Here is a 19,784-nt window from a genome sequence, read left to right as displayed (position 1 = left end):
ATATATATATATATATATATATATATATATATATATATATCAGGATATGAAATGACTTCTATCATGATATGGGACTTGTCATATCACCCAGCTCTAGTTCTCTGTCTTTTTAACTCAGGTGTGTCATTCACAAGGATTTAAGGGATTGTAGTTTCTTCCCTCATTAAAGCTGGTTAGTTCTTGTAGTTTTGTCTTTATGCCAGATTTTTCCATACTTTGCTTTAAACTTAATGCAATTTTCTTTTTTCTTTTTTTTTGCTTGGGTGGTTTGGCTCATTGCAGGTAATGCTTTAACGAAATCATTTAAAAATCTCTATTGAAATATAATTGGAAAACTTTATTGTGTTCTACATTACCATTGTCCTATTACCAAAGACATCAACCATTCTGCTCTTCTCTGATGTTTACAAATGTTTTGACTGCTCTCATAGGATAGCAAAATGCTTACTGGATGTTTACTTCATAAACAGCATGAATAGAAAGTCATCTATCGTTTAAAGAAAACTGTGCATTCCTGCAACTACTTTTTCTACTATAGGTTTACATATACAGTCATGTGAAAAATTTGGGACACCCTATTGAATTACATGTTTTCAATATGAGGTCTTGATGTAGACTGGATTACTGCAATATCTTAATTTTTTTTGTTTTATTTTATTTCTAGAAGTCTTAAGGTTTGTTCAGATGCAACTTTGCAAACATGCTCTACATTATCATTGTCCTTTTACTAATGACATCAACCATGCTGCTTTACTCTGATATTTACAAATGTTTTGACTGCTCTCATAGGATAGCAAAATGCTTACTGCATGTTTTCTTCATAAACAGCAAGAATAGAAAGTAATCTATCGTTTAAAGAAAACTGTGCATTCCTGCAATTTCTACTATAGGTTTACAGATACAGATACAGTACAGTCATGTGAAAAATTTGGGACACCCTATTGAATTACTTGATTTTTAAGATGAGGTCTGGACGGAGACTGGATTATTGCAATATCTTATTTTTTATTTTTTTATTTTTACTTTTTTAGAAGTCTTTTGGTTTGTTCAGATGCAACTTTGCAAGTTTTTTTTATTTTAGAGAGGAGAGGTTTTTCTGGCAACTTTTACAAACATGCCATAGCGGTCCCATATTTTTATAATTGTAAAGCGTTTTCATTCTGCTTAAGTTTAAGTAAATTTTGTTAGGTAAATGTGTTGTTGTTCATCTGAGATATTATTGTCCAAATTATAAAGCCCACCAAGGACTATACAGTTTTTTATGATGCCCTGACACAGAAAATCATGGAATTCATTGTGCCCTGACTTTACCACATGATAAATGAACCCAAGTGATAGGCCACATAAAGAATCCATTACAGATAAAATAGCTACAATAAAATAGTCAGTAGCTGCAAATCTCCAATCTTAGTGCGTCTCAAGTAGAGAGCTTCATAGAATGGGTTGTAGTATGCTTGTTTTTTTATTCTCAATGCAAAGACACTATGCATCCAGTGCTATATACAGCCAAACTCTGTATACCTGCTGCAGGTAGAGGCCCCAGGAAGGAAAAGCACAAAGAAAGAGGATAAATAACGTAAAAAACGGAAAGAACAGACCTATTTTGGGACACTTATCATTTGTGCATTGATTTTCTGGTCAGTGCAGAGAGAGTGGGCACAAATTATGTCCAATTAGGGCTTTTGAGTCCCTAATGAGGAGCCACACTCATAAGTGTCTGAGAGGCCTCACACATATTCATACACACAATTTATGATGAATGCTGTTTCATTCGGAGGGAATCTAATAGGAATAATCAATACAGGAGAGTGAGGAAAAACGGATTGAGATTTTCAGCACGCCAGGATATTAAACAATGCAAACAGCGTTCTTTCTCTTCACTTTCTCCCTTTCAAACTCCTCTCACTTTCATCCGCATACGCACAAAGAGCGACACTCATGTCTGATGTGAGCGACAGCTGCGTGCTTCCTCCTCTTGTGCTTGATTAGGAGCTGAAGGGACCTGTCCAATCAGGCCCATTCACACAATAGGCCTGCATTCACACAAGCCCTGTGACCTCTGTGACCCCGCTTGGGCTCCGCCTCTTCACCTTGACCTTCAGTACACACCCATAACACTCCAAACCGCGCATCCAATCATGAAAAAGCCTGGCAAATTAGGACCATCGGAGCAGACCTGCAGAACGCCACTCGACAGCATAGCTAATTAAAAAATCAAGTGCAAAGCTCCTAGCTCAAAACCAAACAAGAGATGGTGCGCCGACTGGAGTGTGTACACAGTGTCAAATTACAGGTGTTTCAATGGCGTGACCGTTTTTGTTGTCCTTAAAATGAAAATTCCAGCTTAGTGAAAGGACCTTATCAATCAGCAGTTTAAATTGGAGGTTAACATTGACCGATTTGTGAATGAGTGACTTGGAAATCTTGTTATAGCACATGCATCTTATTGAACTGCAAATTCAGAGTAGTTTTCATATCAATTTGTTTACTTACAGTCTTCAAACTTGGAGCAAGAGCTTTGATCGGTGGTCTCGGTTGGCTCTTTCCCATCTTGTAGTTTGGAGTAAATCTGCAAGGCTTTATTCTTCCTCTCTTTAGTCTTCTTGATCTCCTTCTTCCTCTTCCTTTTCTCTCTGAGTCTGTCAGACCTGTATTTGGGCTCTTCAGCATGGTCAGAGATCGCAGGGCAGAGTGGGACCAGAAAGCTTTTCTCATCTTCTGGACTTTCTGTAATTTGGCAGAGAAAATGCATATTAGATCATTAACATTAACTCACAATAATATAATATAATATAATATAATATAATATAATATAATATAATATAATATAATATAATATAATATAATATAATATAATATGTGTGTATATGTGTATATATATATATATATATATATATATATATATATATATATATATATATACACACACACACACACACACACACACACACACACACACACACACACATATATATATATATATATATATATATATATATATATATATATATATATATATATATATATATATATATATAGATGTGTGTGTGTATGTATATATATATGTTCTGTAGATTATCGAAAAAATATATAGCTATCTGACCTTAAAATGTAATTTTTTTTGTTTTTTTTAAATAAAAACTGTTTTTATTGTAGCCGAAATAAAACAAATAAGACTTTCTCCAGAAGAAAAAATAATATCAGACATACTGTGAAAATGTCCTTTCTCTGTTAAACATCATTTTGGGAAATATTTAAAAAGGAAAAATAAATTCAAAGGGGGGCTAATAATTCTGACTTCAACTGTATATTGTTAAACTTGAAATTATTCATATCCCTGGGCTATGAATTATTTCATGCTTCACTCTATATACACACACTATACACATATACAATATAATATAGTGAATGTAAAAATTAATATTATTATTTTAGATTTTTTAAAATAAGTAATATAATTAAAATATTTTTAAATATATATATATATAAAAAAACTCAAATATTTGCAGATTTATTAGAAATTTTACTGTTAAATTATTGGTAATTGCTCAAATTTAATATACTGTATTACAATATCATGTGATATTTCTTTCAGTTTGAAAGCAAACATTTATGCTGATTTGTTTATATATCTCACTGCTAATAATAATAATAATAATAATTATAATAATAATAAATAATGAATGGAAATAGCTTAACATTATTGTGATGTACTACAAATCCTTAGAAAGCAGAATGCCTAATAATAATGTCAAAGGGGATTGCATTTGATTGCATTTCAATTTATTTATGATTATTTGGATACCTTTCTTGCATTCTCTTGATGCCCGTAGAGATTCTGGACTCCAGTCTGAAAACCACTACTTTGTAGAATAGCCAACACTTTGGGCCATGAAATGACTGAGATGTCCCTGAAAAAACTCCTTCTGTGCTGACCATTTATATTCTATATTCACTTCTAAATGCTTTTTCCCCTTATTTATAATTAATTGTTGGTATTTTATATGTTTCATTCCGCTGTGGTGACCCCTGATAAATCAGGGACTAAGCTGAAGGACAATGAGTAAATGAATAAACAAATGAGTGTTTGTATTTTAATTGGTGGTTCATTCTGTTATGTTAACTCTTGATATTGAAATTAGCTGAAAGTGTTTGTATTAACTTTTAAAGATGTTTAAAAACTTGCAAAATTAGGTACCATATTTATCATTATGCATGGCCACAAACTATGCCTTTTTGTATAAATGTACTTGTCTTTTTCTGTGAATTGGACACCAACAGACCATCCATAGCAGAATCTTTAAATATTCCCCTTAACTCTACCATTGAACACGTACTTATTCTGTTTCCTTCCTTCTTTACTCTTCATAATCACATTTTCAGTCCTTCCTAAAGGACACCATTTGAAAGCAAAATGCTCTCTTAAGAGACCTGGAGGTCTGTTAATTTGCCAGCGGTCCCAAATTAGCAGCTTTCATTAGAACTCATTGAGAAGTCCTCAACAAAGCACTTCCTGCGTTTACAGACACAAAGAGTGAGATCGATTAGCACTGAACCTGTGGGGGTTTTTGGATAGAGTTTTCCTCAGCATTTAAATCTAAAACACTGCACTGCGATGTGGCTTTGTGCTACAGTGTGAGAGAAAGTCAGCTCTCATTCTCATTAACACAATAACATGTTAATTCCAGGACTCAGTTTGTTAATTATTTTCCCACGTTAGCAAATCTTTTTTAATAATTTTTTGCTTTGTTTCTGCATCAGAATTTGGCTTAGTGATGTAATAGCAAATTAATTGTATTTTTTTTAACGTAGGATCTGTTTACACATTAACTGTGTAGTAGAAACTGAAATGTTTTTCTTTTCAGTTTTTAAAATGTTTACATGCAGACAATAAAGCGGTCAAAGCAATCCTCATTCACACGGATCCACAAAACAGTGACTTATAATGCTCTATTTTGCATGTCAGGCCAATAGGTGGCGACTTCACTTTGTAAAGAAATCTTACACACCTGTGCACATGCAGTTCTGTAGCCCACCATTGTTGCTTTGGTTGTTGAGTACTCACACATGCCTGCAGACTAGTAATTTGCATTTACATGACGCCATTCTATTTGATCAATATTTAACTTTTACTTGCTAAATATCACATCCATAAATGCAAATTCTCCAATAATAAACAGATTTTTAAGGTATTCATAAAAGAATTGCAACAATATTTTGAAACACTCTCTTGTTCAGGAAGCACTGTGGCTAGGAAAACAATATCTTGTCTGTAACATCAGTAAACCATTTTGAACTCTTTGTGTCTTATTTTTATTTTATGCTTTATATTATGTATATGTATGTTATGTATCTTATTATATTTTATTTTAGATTTTTTTTTATATTGTTTGTTTTATTTATTTATTTTTACTTTACTGCTTTATCCCCCTGGCTATCACCATGTTCCTTCTATATTTCACATTGTCTCATTATACTGTAATTATTACTATCTATATAATTTTAATATAAGAAAAAATTAGCATGACGCCATTTTAAAATCTAATTTTTGTAGTTCTATTGATACAGTAACATGCTAATGTTGTGTAAATGAATACATTTGATACATAAAAAGTGTTCCATAGTTGATATAAACACCTCTTAAAACTAGACTGATTGGTCTAAAATAAGCTGCAGATTTTTTCAGTGTTATAGTAGACAAACAAAAATAAATTGCAACTAATTAAATAGTTTTGCTAAGTTAGTTTACTTGCTTGAAATTGGCTTGGTTCCACTAGTGTTTTTTTTTTATGAATTATTGTGCTGTAGCGATTAGGATTTATTTAACAAAAAGATTGATTCAAATATATTACATTACAACAATAAAAATAATAACATCAATTTTAATAATATACATTTGAATATTTTTGGTGGCTCAGTGGTTGGCACTGACGATTCATTGCAATAAGGTCGCTGGTTCGAGTCCTGCCTGAGCAAGTAAGCATTTCTGTGTGAAGTTTGCATGTTCTCCCAGTGTTGGCGTGGGTTTCCTTCGGGTGCTCTGGTTCCTTCGGGTCACCCACAGTCCAAAGCTATGTGCTATAGGTCAATTGGGTAAACAAATTGGCCATACAGTATGAGTGTGTGTGTGAATATGAAAGTGTATGGGTGGTTCTCAGTACTGGGTTGTGGCTGGAAGGGCATCTGCTGCATAAAACATATGCTGGAATAGTTGGCGGTTCATTCTGCTGTTGTGATCCCTAATAAATAAGGGACAAAGCCGAAGGAAAATGAATGAATGAAATATTTTGCAACATTTCTTTTGTATACAGCTGAATTTTTTTAGTAGTATATTTAAAGATGTTTACCACTATTTGTTTTCCTTGTCCTACCACTATATATTTTTGACATCTCAAATCTCTCAAATGATTAATAATTACTTATTAGCTGGATGGAGAAAGCTAAAAGTCTAGCTGCAGAATTCTTCCTTGGAATGGGTGTGTGCCGATGAAAAGACAGTATGATTATTTATCACGGTTAATATCATATTTATTCACTGATGCTGCAGATAAGAGCAGGTTGCTTTGCTTCCGTCTCAATTCCGATCATATAGGCTAATGCTGCTACAGATGACTCACCTTTGCAGATGCCAGTACATCACGCCCAGCGTTTAATGATGTGAAAACATCAGCTATTTTTATTGTTTAGCAAAATGAGCAAATGGGATGTGAAAACAGACAGTTAAGCATTTGCTCAACTCTCAAAATTGGCTGTAATGGATCTGTGATCAGCTCTGTGTAACGTGAGAACACTGACAACAAGACACCTTTGCATAAATCCCACAAGGGCAAACGGGTTTACATAGTTTATGATTCATAGTTTATGATCCACAGACTGTTGGTCCCTGTAATCTAAGCAAGCAAACCGCTGCAGCACAAACCTGATGCTGGAAAGTTTTCTGCTCATGCAAATTTTCCTTATTTTACACACCAAATCTTCTCGCATGAGATAAGAGAAGGTCAGTACCTTCCTCTGGAAGAGCATATTTAGGAATTATTGCTATAAAATAATATCTTGAAACCACATAAAAACGGTTCATTAGTGACTTTTTTGGCCTATTTGTATTGTAATGAACCTGAAGAATTGGAATCGAATTAAAGCAGTGTATTGTTGAGGCTAAACACTCCATTGTTATCCATTACAGTTAAATATAGACATCGGGAATGCTTTATCTTGCAGCAGATCTCTGCATGATCTTGCATATTTTTTTAATTCTTCAGTTACTTCATTACTTAAAAAATATCAGCACGTCCACATATTGTAGAAGCAAAATAATAATTATACTTTTTTGTATAATTAGATTTGGTCTTGAGAATGACAGGCAAACCAGGGCTAAATTAATAGTTTTCATTTTTGTTCTGACCCAAACAAATAGCTACAAGTGTAAACACATGCTAAATCAATAGATTTGAGTCAACACGGCATTAACATTTAGTTTGTTCCTTAACACTAGGTGTATTTTTTAAAGGATTAAACATCCTGACTGCTGTGTGAAATCAAGTTTCACAGGGTAATTTGCGAAACCCAACTAATTCCATTCAGCGTGGCCTATCTCTCCCTGTAAAACCTCCTTTTCTTAGACTCCCTAATCCTCCAATGCAGAACAGTGATTACTGAACGGTCAGAGCTGGAAACAAGGCACTGACCTGCTTAGAAACCATCTTAAACCCACACACGCCAGGTTACCATACCAACTGGCCGGCCTGAAAGAGACAGATAGCTGGATTTGGCTGAGAGTGGCAGAGTCAAATCCTTCATCTCGCCCTCCCCTGGTGCTCACAAGGCCATAGAAAACACAAAACACAAACCTCCCCTGGTCCGCCTTGGTTAACACATACATACACACACACCCTCCCGTCTGGATATCCGAGCATCCAGCGCACCAGAAAGAAGCAAGAAGGTCGACCGTGTATCTCTTTCTTTGTGTGTTTGAGAAAGGGATGAGCGTCAACAACACAATCGGCCAGCAAGAGGCTTTCAGCAGTGCCACCCAAAGCCATTCTCCTCCACCCGTCGGCAGAATAGAGGGAGGAAAAAGGGAAAATCCCTCCTTGATTATTATTCATGGCGTTTCTGGATCTTCAGTTTCCCAACACGTCATTCCATTCTAGCTGCGCTGACAAGTGCCAATCAAAGAGTCGGTATCCGGGTCTCAGCGCTGTCCAAACGATTGAGGATTTGGTAAACAATGGCTTCCGAGCCTTCGTGACAGTGAGAGAGAGACAATGGTGGCAAAGCGACTGTGTCAGTGTGTGGTCCTGTTTTAGGGCGAAACGATCCTGCTCCGAACACTGCTAATCTCTCCTTCCTCATCTCTTTTATTCACGCCCTTAATCTGTCCGCCAGTGCCTGGTGTCTTCCAGAACAATCCGCCTGGGTCAGTCCGGCTTAGGCCCTTGTTTTTGTCCGGGATGATGGCGCATTCATGTGCCTCTGTGACATCTTCAGTTTCAGCTGAATGCTAAAGACTATAATAAACACTTGCAGGGGTCACCCGAGTGACCAGGAGAAAAGCAACAGTAGCCATTCCGGCACAGAAAGGGATTAGGACACCTATGAATTCATTATGGGCCGGGAAGACAAAGAAGTGGTCAGGGAGCTGACATTGGTGGGAATCGAGGGCCATGTCATGTGTCATTCTTAGTCACCGAAACACCTTTATTAGCGGCAAATTAGAAAATCCATCATTTATTTGAACTGAGGAATAATTGCAGAACCGAGGCTCATTTCTTACAACAATGACGCTAAAGAAATTCATAATAACCCCCCACAAAAAAGCAGGCAATGGCATTATTCATGGTAATAATGCCGTAAGATCTGCAATATAGTTATATAGTTAACTGAATCTTTAGACACATGAAATTTAGTGCAGCTACTAATATTTATATGTCCAAAAAATATTTACAATAACAGTTTAGCAGAAAACGTGTTAATACAAGTTAACAAAATACATGTTCATATCAGCATTATTTTGATCCCATTATATGTTTTAATAAGATAAGTGAATATAACTGTATGCTTTGTGTGTTTTAAAATGTGGGGTGGATAAGGGGCTTAAACATGTAATGCAACGCAATACATGAGAGATTAAAAAAAAAAGCCTGATGCATCATACTGATTAAAGGCCCAAGCATTACAACGAGAAAGGTGGACATTTTTTGCAAATATATAATCTTTTATTTGCTGAACAAAATATGAATTATTAATCAGACCACAGAAGCAACAGGCCTAACAGGCAAAGACTTTATTAAAGGTCTTAGAAATGAGCACTTATAATTGTGGCATTATTTACTTGCTATTCCAAGAATGTATGACTTCTGTTCTTATGTGAAATACAAAAAATATAATATAATATAAGATAGATAGCTTAAACTGAAGACAAATACTCAAAATATCTTCTTTTAAGAGCCATAAAGTTCTACAGACTTGGAAAGACATAAGGCTAAGTGTTGACAACTTTATTATTTATTTATTTATTTTGTGAAGGACCTGTTTATCCATAATATTAATGAATTAGTTCTTCTGTGATTGGTCCCACTTTTTTTTACTATATTCAAAAAATGTTTTGCTTATTTTTGATTAGCACAAGAGTCCCAATCAGTGATAATCCACATGCTTTTCTCAGCAGGAGGTGTTAATCTCATGTCCACTGTTTTATTCACATTGAAGCCTCTTCAATACCTAGTGGCCCTAGGTTGACCTCGCACTGACCCCACACTGACCCTCTCCCCAGGATTGACCATGTCTTTGGACTTTGAGGAGGGTCCTTGTGCTCAGACACTCCCATCATCTCCTAGGTTACACGAGTAACATCTCTTTTGAGGTGAATTACTTTTATTGGCCTTTGTAGGTGAAATTACTGAACACAAAGTCCCTTATTTAATTTATTGTGGCTAGTCACACACACACACACACACACACACACACACACACACACACACACACACACACACACACACACACACACACACACAAACAAGTAAAAAAACTGTAATTTTACATCAAAATCACTCACCTGTCAGCAAAGCACTTGGAGGAAGAGTTGTCAAATAAGGTGGGACTTCTTTATCTGGCAAAAAAAAAGATGTAGATTAATGTCCACAAACATTAACACACTTAAAATATTATATTTTACATTTTCTTTCATGAGTCAAAAGAGAATATCCAAGCTGCTCTTTTACATACATAAAAACGGTAAGCAAAATGAAAATAATATAAAATGTCTTGAACGATAGCATGAGAAAAGGTTTTAATAGTTGCCATTCACTTAGAATCTATGGGAAAGAGCAGGGTTAACATTCAACTAAATTGGAAGTTAAAGAGTTTGTAAAAGCAACATGGTGTGGGTAACACTTCGTTTTGATGGTCCATTTGAGTATTAGAAAACTGTCTGCCTAATATCTGTTGATGCTGCTTAACTGACTAAAAGAAACTTTGCAAGTACATGTCAACTTACACTAACCTAACCCCAATCTAACAGTCTACTTATAATCTAATGAGAATTAGTTGGCATGTTGATGCAATGTAACTTAAATTCAACAAACAGACCATCAAAATAAAGTGTGAACAGAGTGCTTAATAAAAACCTTTATTTCAGGGTTTACTAACCCTTTAGATATGTCTAAAAACATTCTTATTAATGTCCTTGAGCCTTAGATTAGGTTGATTTGTGGGCAACATTGTACCCCACAGATATGCCAGTCTGAGCTGCTAATGGAGGTGGGCGACTGATTGAGTAACATGGAACATTACTTCCTCAGCACAATGACGGATGTTGGCCATTAATGTTATTCTTCAAAGCTGTGACAGATGCAATTTAGCTTGACTTCACTGCAGTGCCGTAGCTGAATTTGCTTGAGCAGGATATTTCCAGTCTGGAGAGGTTAAAGGAGACAATAGATTTACAAAAGAAGTCTTGATTTTCGTTTTGGGCCCTTATTTTATTTATGTACATTAAATGACCACACAAGGAAGACAGACCTGGTATCGGTCAGCTGCCTCTCAGAGGGATTATATGGATTAACTGTACCGGAGGCACAAGGACACCAAACACTGACCTGGCAGCAATGAGAGCTCTGTGGAGTGCCACCTTAGGCTGGTTGCATAAACATACAGTAGACACTATAAAATATGCCAGTTAGTTTAGGGGAAAATCAGTTAGACCATTATTGTAACAACCTCAAAAGTTTATGACTGCTCTTAAAAATAAATTATGATTAACTTGTAAAGTTATTTATGTGTAATGGAGTTCAGCTTATGAGAGCTGTGCAGGTAATTCACACTCCCTTGGTCTCAAGAGATCCACTAGCACCAGCTTAAGGAGGCTGTCATCTGTAATTTGTCATTGAATTTCTGTAACCACCAGTTTAAATATGGAGTGAGTGAAGTTACATTGGTGTCGTGACCCGGGTGGGAGGGAGGTTTAGAGAGATGAGTGTATGAGTCAATATGATCTGTGTAGGTAAACCTTACTGCCTTGAATTCAAGATGTAGATTATCAATAGACACTTGTTAGAGTACCCACCTCCCATACCAGAACTGCTGGTTCGAATCCCACTCAAAAGTAAGTGAGGTCAGTGTACATTACCTGGCAAAAGTCTTGTTGTTAATGCCAGTTGTAAGAGCAAAGAATATTAACTTCTACTTGATAATTTCGAAAAGTGGCAGAAGGTTTTTCTGATGAATCATCTGTTGAACTGCATCCCAATCACCACAATCACTGCAGAAGAACTATTGGAACCTGCATGGACCCAAATTTCCGACAGAAATCTGTCAAGTTTGGTAAAAGAAAAATCATGGTTTGGGGTTACATTCAGTATGGGGGGCGTGCAAGAGATCTGCAGAGTGGATGGCAACATCAACAGCTTGAGGTATCAAGACATTACAAACCACAACAGAGAGCAAATTCTTCAGATCCTTCTCATATTTCAGCCTCCACATCAAAGTTCCTGAAAGCAAAGAAGGTCAAGGTGCTCCAGGATTGGCCAGCCCAGTCACCAGAAATTAACATTATTGAGCATGTCTGGGGTAAGATGGAGGCATTGAAGATTAATCTAAATAATCTTGATGAACTCTGGGAGTCCTGAAAGAACGCTTTCTTTGCCATTCCAGATGACTTTATTAATAAGTTATTTGAGTCATTGCAGAGATGTATGGATGCACTCTTCCAAGCTCATAGGAGTCATACACAATATTAATTCTTTTTCCACTGCACCATGACTTTATATTTTAAACTGTTCATTTTTCTGTTAAGTGACAAAACTTTTGTCTAAGGTCAGACTTTACTGTCCTGTCCTTTAAATAATTAAAAAATTAAGGCATGATGATATTTTGTTTTGGTAAAATAAGCATAATCTAGAGGCCTTCGCCTTTCATATAAGCCACTTCTGATACCAAATGATCAACTAGAAATCCAGTTATTAATTGTTGTTCCTAAAACCTGGATAGGCAACACGACTTTTGTCAGGTACAGTAGTGTAGAACCAAAGGGATTACTTATTAATAGGACCACTATGGCAGGTATTCATCCATCAGATGTACATTATGGCACTAGAAAAGTTGTTTTATCCAGATGATATGAGTGGTATCACACCTTGGTCCTCACAAACCGATTTCTCTTGGTTTTTGCTCTCAGTTTCTTTTGAGCTGACAGAACAAGAGGATGATGATCCACTTCCTTCACTGATGAGCTAAAATGCCAAAATCAAAACAAAAACAGATCAGTACATATAGGACAGTGCATAACCACCAAATGTGACTCTGAATGTGTATTTGCAACCACGGCCATGCTAAATGTGGGTCCTGCTGTGCTGCAAAGCAGCAGTGGCCTCTCTTGTGCTGACAGTAATCAGTCCTAGGGTAAATCTATTGTACTGAAGCTTAATTGACGGCAGCTTACAACACATTCATGTTTCGGCCACCCCCTTTCTTCATAAAAGAAAGATTAATGCCTCCATCCCTTTGCACCTGCATCCAGTGCTTTGAGTTCCTCTACCCCTCGCTGACACTGTTTACCCCCTAAACCTTGCCCTCTGGCCCCACTGTGGCACATCCATGCCCTAAAATGCAGCCCCCTTATCAGCATGGCGAGTCAGAGGAGCCCAACTTCCTTTCCTATAAGCAACTGCACCTTTGTCCATATTGACTTATTAGCCCCACACCTGCCGCCAAGCAGCAAGCAGAAATCCCCCAGTCTCTCCATACAGAAACGAGAGCCATAAAGTCGCTCATAGATTCCTCCAAGTGTGTGTTGAAATGGTTTTATGAGCAAGGTACTCACCCCGGGGCGCTTTCTGCGTCCCTTGCATGTTGCCAAAGAATCATGGCCACTGTTTCTGCCACCTAATTGTTTGTGGTTGTCCAGGACTGCAAATAGACACACACAGAACTTGAAAACAAGGTGCAGATCAAATATACAAGTGCAAAAGAAATGCTCAAAGAGCGATGATAATGAGTGATTAATGCCTTGTATTTGACATGTCTGAAGGCCCGTAATCCTTCTGCAAATACTGATAGAAATGGTGCCTCACAAACCTGGAGCAGCACCTGTCTACTCGGAGCATGCCAGGTGCAGACACACCTAGCAAGGAGCCTGGCCTCCACGCGCCGCCTTGTGTGTTTGTGCCAGACTTTAGAAACACATTAACACTATTTCAAAACACATCCCATCAAGATTGCACCCAGATCTGATCCGGCACACGTGGGTTTCCTTTGTAGTGCCTTTATCTGTGGATTGCGCCTGAACAATACACAATAGCTGCATCGCAGGATTATGTCCTGATAGGGGGGCTGTAGCGACCAGACGTGTGGATGAACTGAGGTTTTGTGTTAATGATAAACTTGACCCGTTTTTTATCTTGATTAATATGACTTTTTCATAACTCCATAAAGCGCTTTTTTGGAGGAGCAACAAACCGCTACATCTTTATGGCTTCAGTTAAGGACTTGTTGCCGCGCGCCCTGGAACAGATGAGAGGCATGCCGGCTTTGGTTCAAAGGTAACGGCAACAGGGTCACACACACACACACACACATACACAAATACTAAAAACTTTATTCTCAAGGACGGCCAACAATCGGCACACCCGTAACGTTATTCCCCGACGCCCTCTCTTTTACACAGTACAATTGCCAAATTTCCCCAACTCAACTCAACCGTTCTTCTTGGGATTTTGTCCCCCCTCCTGACGGTTTTCTTTCCAAAGTTATTTAAAGGCAATCAAGGCACTGTTGCTTTTGAATGTAAACATTGCAATCTGATGTGAGGTGACGGGGAAAGATAGCAGGGGCCAATGCGTCTGTCATGCTCTTTTTACGCGCAACTATGCGCGCAGACAGGCAAGCTTATACGTGCACACACCCACACACAAACGGACACACACTTCCACCGCTACACTGGACAGGTGCTTGGCAGCTTGCTATATGATATGCAATGTACCTGTGGACTGATAATATTGGGGAATGCCCGAGCTCCAGACTCTGAGGTCAGGTTCATACTCCTCTGCTTCTGGAGTGCAACACCATTCAGGGCTTGGGATGGAACAATGACTTTCGGATACTCTTCGCTCCAGTAGCAAGAGTTGCACACGGGACAAAGATCCCAAATCACCCGAATCACATCCCACAGTCAGCGCGGCAAGTCCAGGACTCAAATCTGTGGGAAATAAATAAAAACAGAAATAATAGTCAGAGCTAATTTGATGTAAGATTTTTCTTTGGGTTTTAAATGATAATTGTTAATAATATAAATTGTCTGAATTCATCAATACATTATAAAGTAATCTACATTTTAAGAATGCTTTTTATAGGTTCTGAAAAGAATACAGTTCAATTTAATTAACATATTTATCTAATTGTGTTATTTAAATTATAGTTTAGGTTTTTAATAATTTATTTAAATGATTGTATCTAAAATGGTCCTACAGTTTTCTTTAGTTAGCTTTTTTAACATTTTGGAAAAATAGATGAAATATAAATATTTGTTTTATCCCTAAAGTGATACATTTAAAAGGTTATACTTTATATAGTAATTAGACCTTAAATACAAAAAGAAATAAAATTGTTGTGCTTTTATGGGCTCTGATTTGAATTAAATAGCATTATTTAATGTGTTCTGCATACATTTCAACAGATGGGTGTCATGTGAAATTCGCCGATGGCTAAAAATATTATAGACTTGTCTTTCTTGTTTTTATTTTTTATTTTTTAATAATGTTAAGGATCACACTTTCACCATACCTCTATAAGAGTCCTATGTTAGCGGTCACACCCTCTGGAAATGGGATCACTATCGCTAACATATGCAAATCTATAAACCCACACAACTGACATGTGGCTATTCGGGAAAATCACTCTATTCTCTTACTGTTAAACCCTGAATCTCAGCCCTTCACTCATTATGCTTACAAATATAAGAACAAACAAATAAGGTGTAAAAATCCTATTTTTGAAAATGTTCTCAAATTAATATATTATTATGCTGATTAGTACATGCTCTTAGTACATACAGTATTACACCTTCTCACCTTTAAGTCAAGTCAAGTTAGAAACCCTATCAGTAGATTAATAATCTACTATAATATTTGGTTGGCCTGGCATAATCAAAACCTCAAAATCTACTTTTAAAACCTTGTCCAACATTGTCACTCAGGTCTTGTTTACACCTGGTTTTAAAATGCATTTTTAGTTGCAAAATTATCATTTTGGTTGATGGAATCACAAAGGGAGACACACTGCTGTTTACACTTAGGGTTTGAATGCATCTCTTTTGTCCACTTTTGACCACTTTTCTGATCAGGGAAGATCAATAGGTGTGGATATGGCAAGCGGTTTTGACTTTTATTCATTCTCAGGATATAAATTCTTGATATTAACAATTAAATACTTAATATTAAATTGTTGATATCAAAAATTAATTATTTATATCTTTAATTGTATTTTAGCAAAATGTCACCATAGGTTGCTATTGAAATTTTATTAGCATTCTCGATCGAAATCGAAATCAATTTCTTAGTAGTTCAAATGTAATTCCTGATATTAATCTTTTAATTGTTGAAATCAAAAATTAAATGTTGATATTAGGAATTGAATTGTTGATGTCAGGAATTAAATTATTGATATCAACAGCTGAATTTCTAGACCAAAGAAATTTGTCCAAAATATGTAATGTCCCTTGTGAAATTGTTGATTTCTGGTATCAATAATTTGATTGCTAAAAGTAAAATAAGTTATTGTAGATATGAGAGGTTATTCTTATAATTGCTGATCAGAAATAATTTTTTTAGATACCAGAAATGTAACATCTCACTATAATTGCACTTGTGACATTAAATTCTTGATATCTGCAATGGACTTTTTTACTAGTAAAAATCTAATTGTCAATATCAATAATTCAGTTGTTGATATCAAGAATTCAATTGTTGATGTCAAGTATGCACATCCTGAGAATGAATATAAAGCAAAACTGGATATTAATTCTTCATATCCACAATTAAATTATTGACTGATTGTTGATGTCAACAGTGTAGTTCCTGATATAAAAAATGTAATTGTTGATATGAAGAATTTAATTGTCGATACAAGGAATGACATTTTTGATATGAAAAATAAAATTTTTGATGTCTGTAATTGTATATTTACTAGTTAAATGTCATCATAGGCTGCCATTCAAATGTAATTCTTGATATAAAGAATTGATTTCTCACCAGTTGAAATGTAATTACTGATATTTCATTATTCTACAGGTAATTTCATTATTACATGAACTGTTTCAATATTGATATATAAAAAAAATCAGTACTACAAAAATGTTCATTTTAGATTTCAGAAATGCATTTCCAGATATTAAAAATATGATAATGTTACATGTTAAAATACATTTACATCAAGAATTTACATTTCAAAAATATCAGTTTATTTATGGATATCATATCAATAATAGACATTTGCTCTAGAAGCCACTTGATTGCTGATATCAAAAATAAAGGCGTTTTCTAGTAAGAATGTTTCCTGATATGTAAAATAGGAATTGTAGCTAGTAAAAAAACATTTTTTGGATTTCAACAGTTAAATTTGAATAGTAAATTAATAATAAAATAAAAATAAAATGTAAAAATAAATTTGACAATACTAGTAAAATACAATTACAGATATCAAGATAGTAGATTATTGATATCAACAATCAGCATATTTGATATCAAGAATTATGTTATCGCCCAAGTGATATTCTGAGATTTCATGAGGATGGCATATTATTTATTGATCTGGTGTTTATAAAGTCACTGAATTATTTCGTATGGACGTAATAGGAGACACATCATTTGATCTTCAAACCATGTGATCATCAACTGCACTACAACAGCAATCTATTCAAATGCAGTTTCTAGTGCTTCTGGAAGTGCTCAAAAGTGCACAAGCTTAAAAAGTTTCAGACTTCCATTTACACCTGTATTAAGCGTCATCCACTTGTGAACAGGTAAACAAACACACATTTTAACACCAGGTGTAAACAGGGATTCCCTCTATCTTCATTAAACTACTAAGCCTTCCCTCTTGACAAAAGGAACACAAAACATTTCTTAAGAGCAAAACACTGCTTGACGGACAGTTACTCCATATGCACAAGAGTGTAATGACATGCATTACAGTGGCTGGTGTCCATTCTGCTAAACCTTGGGCATCACAAACACATGGCAGTCATCTAGAAGAAGCCGGAAAGGTGAGAGAGTCAGGTCAGGAGGTCAGGTCACACAGACACCCACAAAAGCTTAACGCCTTGTTAAGAGTCAGGAGGAAATCCTCAGGGAAAAAATTCATTTAGGTAATGTTTTCGTCCCAATCTTTCTGTGTATACACACACACACACACACACACACACACACACACACACACACAAAGACATACACACAGACATGCTAAAGACACTGAAAATAGTTTATTTGTGTGAATTGTGTGACGTTCTGTTGGCATAATGGTACTGTACACACTGTATTTTCTGTTGCCTCTACACCGAAACTCATCCCTAACATGAAACTTCCTTCATTTTTACTTGCTCAAAAAGCAAGCAAGCAAGCAAGCAAACAAACAAACAAACAAACAAACAAACATGTATGATTTATAAGACTTTTGGAAAATAGGGACATGGACAATGTCTTCATAAGCCCTCCTTGTAGTACCTATATGTTATATCTATGTGATTATACAAATTTATGTTCTTATATGTTACACACACACACACACACGCACGCACACAGACTTGTACAGCTATTTTTATTGTTTATGGGGTATAACTTGGACATTTGACATCTAACATTTGGTCTCCACAATGTCAGGAGTACAAGGTGCACACACACACATACACAGACACAAAGAAATGATCCTGAGGGCAGGCTGAAGACAGGAACTCTGTCCGATTGGAGGATTACTTTTTGACAACAACAAACACATTTTGAATAATGTCTACAGGCCAACAGTGTGATGAGATAATGCCGGTTAGTGCCTTTGTAAATGAAGTTTACACAGCAGCATTTGATTTTAATCTCCTGGACCTTAAATTATTTGAGCTTTTCCACATCATACAGCTTGACTTGTTTACTACCAAGTTGACATTTCTGCTGAAACAGAAGGCAAATAAATGAAAATGGCGTGACGAACCAGCATGCATGTTTTAAAACAAACACGCTTATCTGCTTCATCCATTTCATTCACAAAATTAGCTTGGATAATAAAGGAATTACTCGGAACAACTTGTAAGTTCAGAGCAACTTCTGTTTGTCACAGCCAAGACAGTTAAATGATGGAAATGTAATTCTGGAGAACAGTTATTAGTGGTGGAAATTGTAGGATTGGAGAATTTAGGATTTAAAGTAAATTAATTGAGTTAAATGAACTAATTTAGATTAAGTTTTCAGATGTAAAAATGACTAGTGGTACTGTACATTTCATGAATACATTTTCAGTACAGTCGTTAATTAAATAAATTTAATTATAATTAACATTTTAAGAATATCTTAAAAAAGGGAGCCTGTATTCGGCTTGTCAAGCGTGAGAGTAGCCAGCCTGATCTCATGTGGAACTGTAACTATTTTATGTTTTGTCAGTTTAGTGGCTAATTAAAACGAGTTCAGTTGTACTAAAATATACAATTCTTTAAAGGAAGTGTGGTACCAAACACCACCCCTAAACACAACCGGGTTTAGCGGGATATGCAAATCATACTAAATTATAAGAATAAAATCATACAAATTCATTTAAATTATCCAATAAAATCAAATAGTTACAAATTGCCATGAGGTAGCATTGGAATAGCCTTAATATAGCTATTTGTTGACATTTGCATGTAACAAAAAAGAGCAGGTTAATTTATTAACGAATAGTGCAAATATTTAGAGAACTGCATTTCCCCTGAGGTAAATATAAGGCTACTTGACACCTTGTTTAAAAAAATGATATGTTGTAACTAATAATAAAGAAAAATTAATGGTTACTTTCAGTTCTCTTCTGCTGCCATTTTAGCTGAGATGTGTATATATATATATATATATATATATATATATATATATATATATATATATATATATATATATATATATATATATAATTATTAATAAAGAAAACAGGCTGAAATACCAAAATAATGACATATATCAATTCAACTATCCCCCCGCTCCCCCTCCCCATGGTCTCTTTAAACCGGAGTATAGAAAATAAATACAGTATCAAGAATGAGATCTATTATGTTCAATTAT

The 19,784-nt window shown here is 35.6% G+C and overlaps 1 protein-coding gene across 1 annotated transcript in view; it reads right to left on the bottom strand.

Annotated features, from left to right (window-relative positions):
- Positions 1-19,784, bottom strand: part of LOC130223526 (uncharacterized) — an 83,011-nt gene that overhangs the window by 23,996 nt on the left and 39,231 nt on the right. Inside the window, exons 7-11 of the mRNA XM_056456366.1 lie at positions 14,477-14,692; positions 13,319-13,404; positions 12,632-12,728; positions 10,055-10,108; positions 2,494-2,727 (exon numbers count right to left, since the gene is read on the bottom strand). Of these exons, the coding sequence (XP_056312341.1) occupies positions 2,494-2,727; positions 10,055-10,108; positions 12,632-12,728; positions 13,319-13,404; positions 14,477-14,692 (687 nt within the window). The remainder of the gene's footprint in view (positions 1-2,493; positions 2,728-10,054; positions 10,109-12,631; positions 12,729-13,318; positions 13,405-14,476; positions 14,693-19,784) is intronic.

This window comes from Danio aesculapii, chromosome 4 (genome assembly GCF_903798145.1).
Source record: "Danio aesculapii chromosome 4, fDanAes4.1, whole genome shotgun sequence".
Classification (NCBI taxonomy): domain Eukaryota; kingdom Metazoa; phylum Chordata; class Actinopteri; order Cypriniformes; family Danionidae; genus Danio; species Danio aesculapii.
This window is presented reverse-complemented; position numbering and strand designations above follow the sequence as displayed.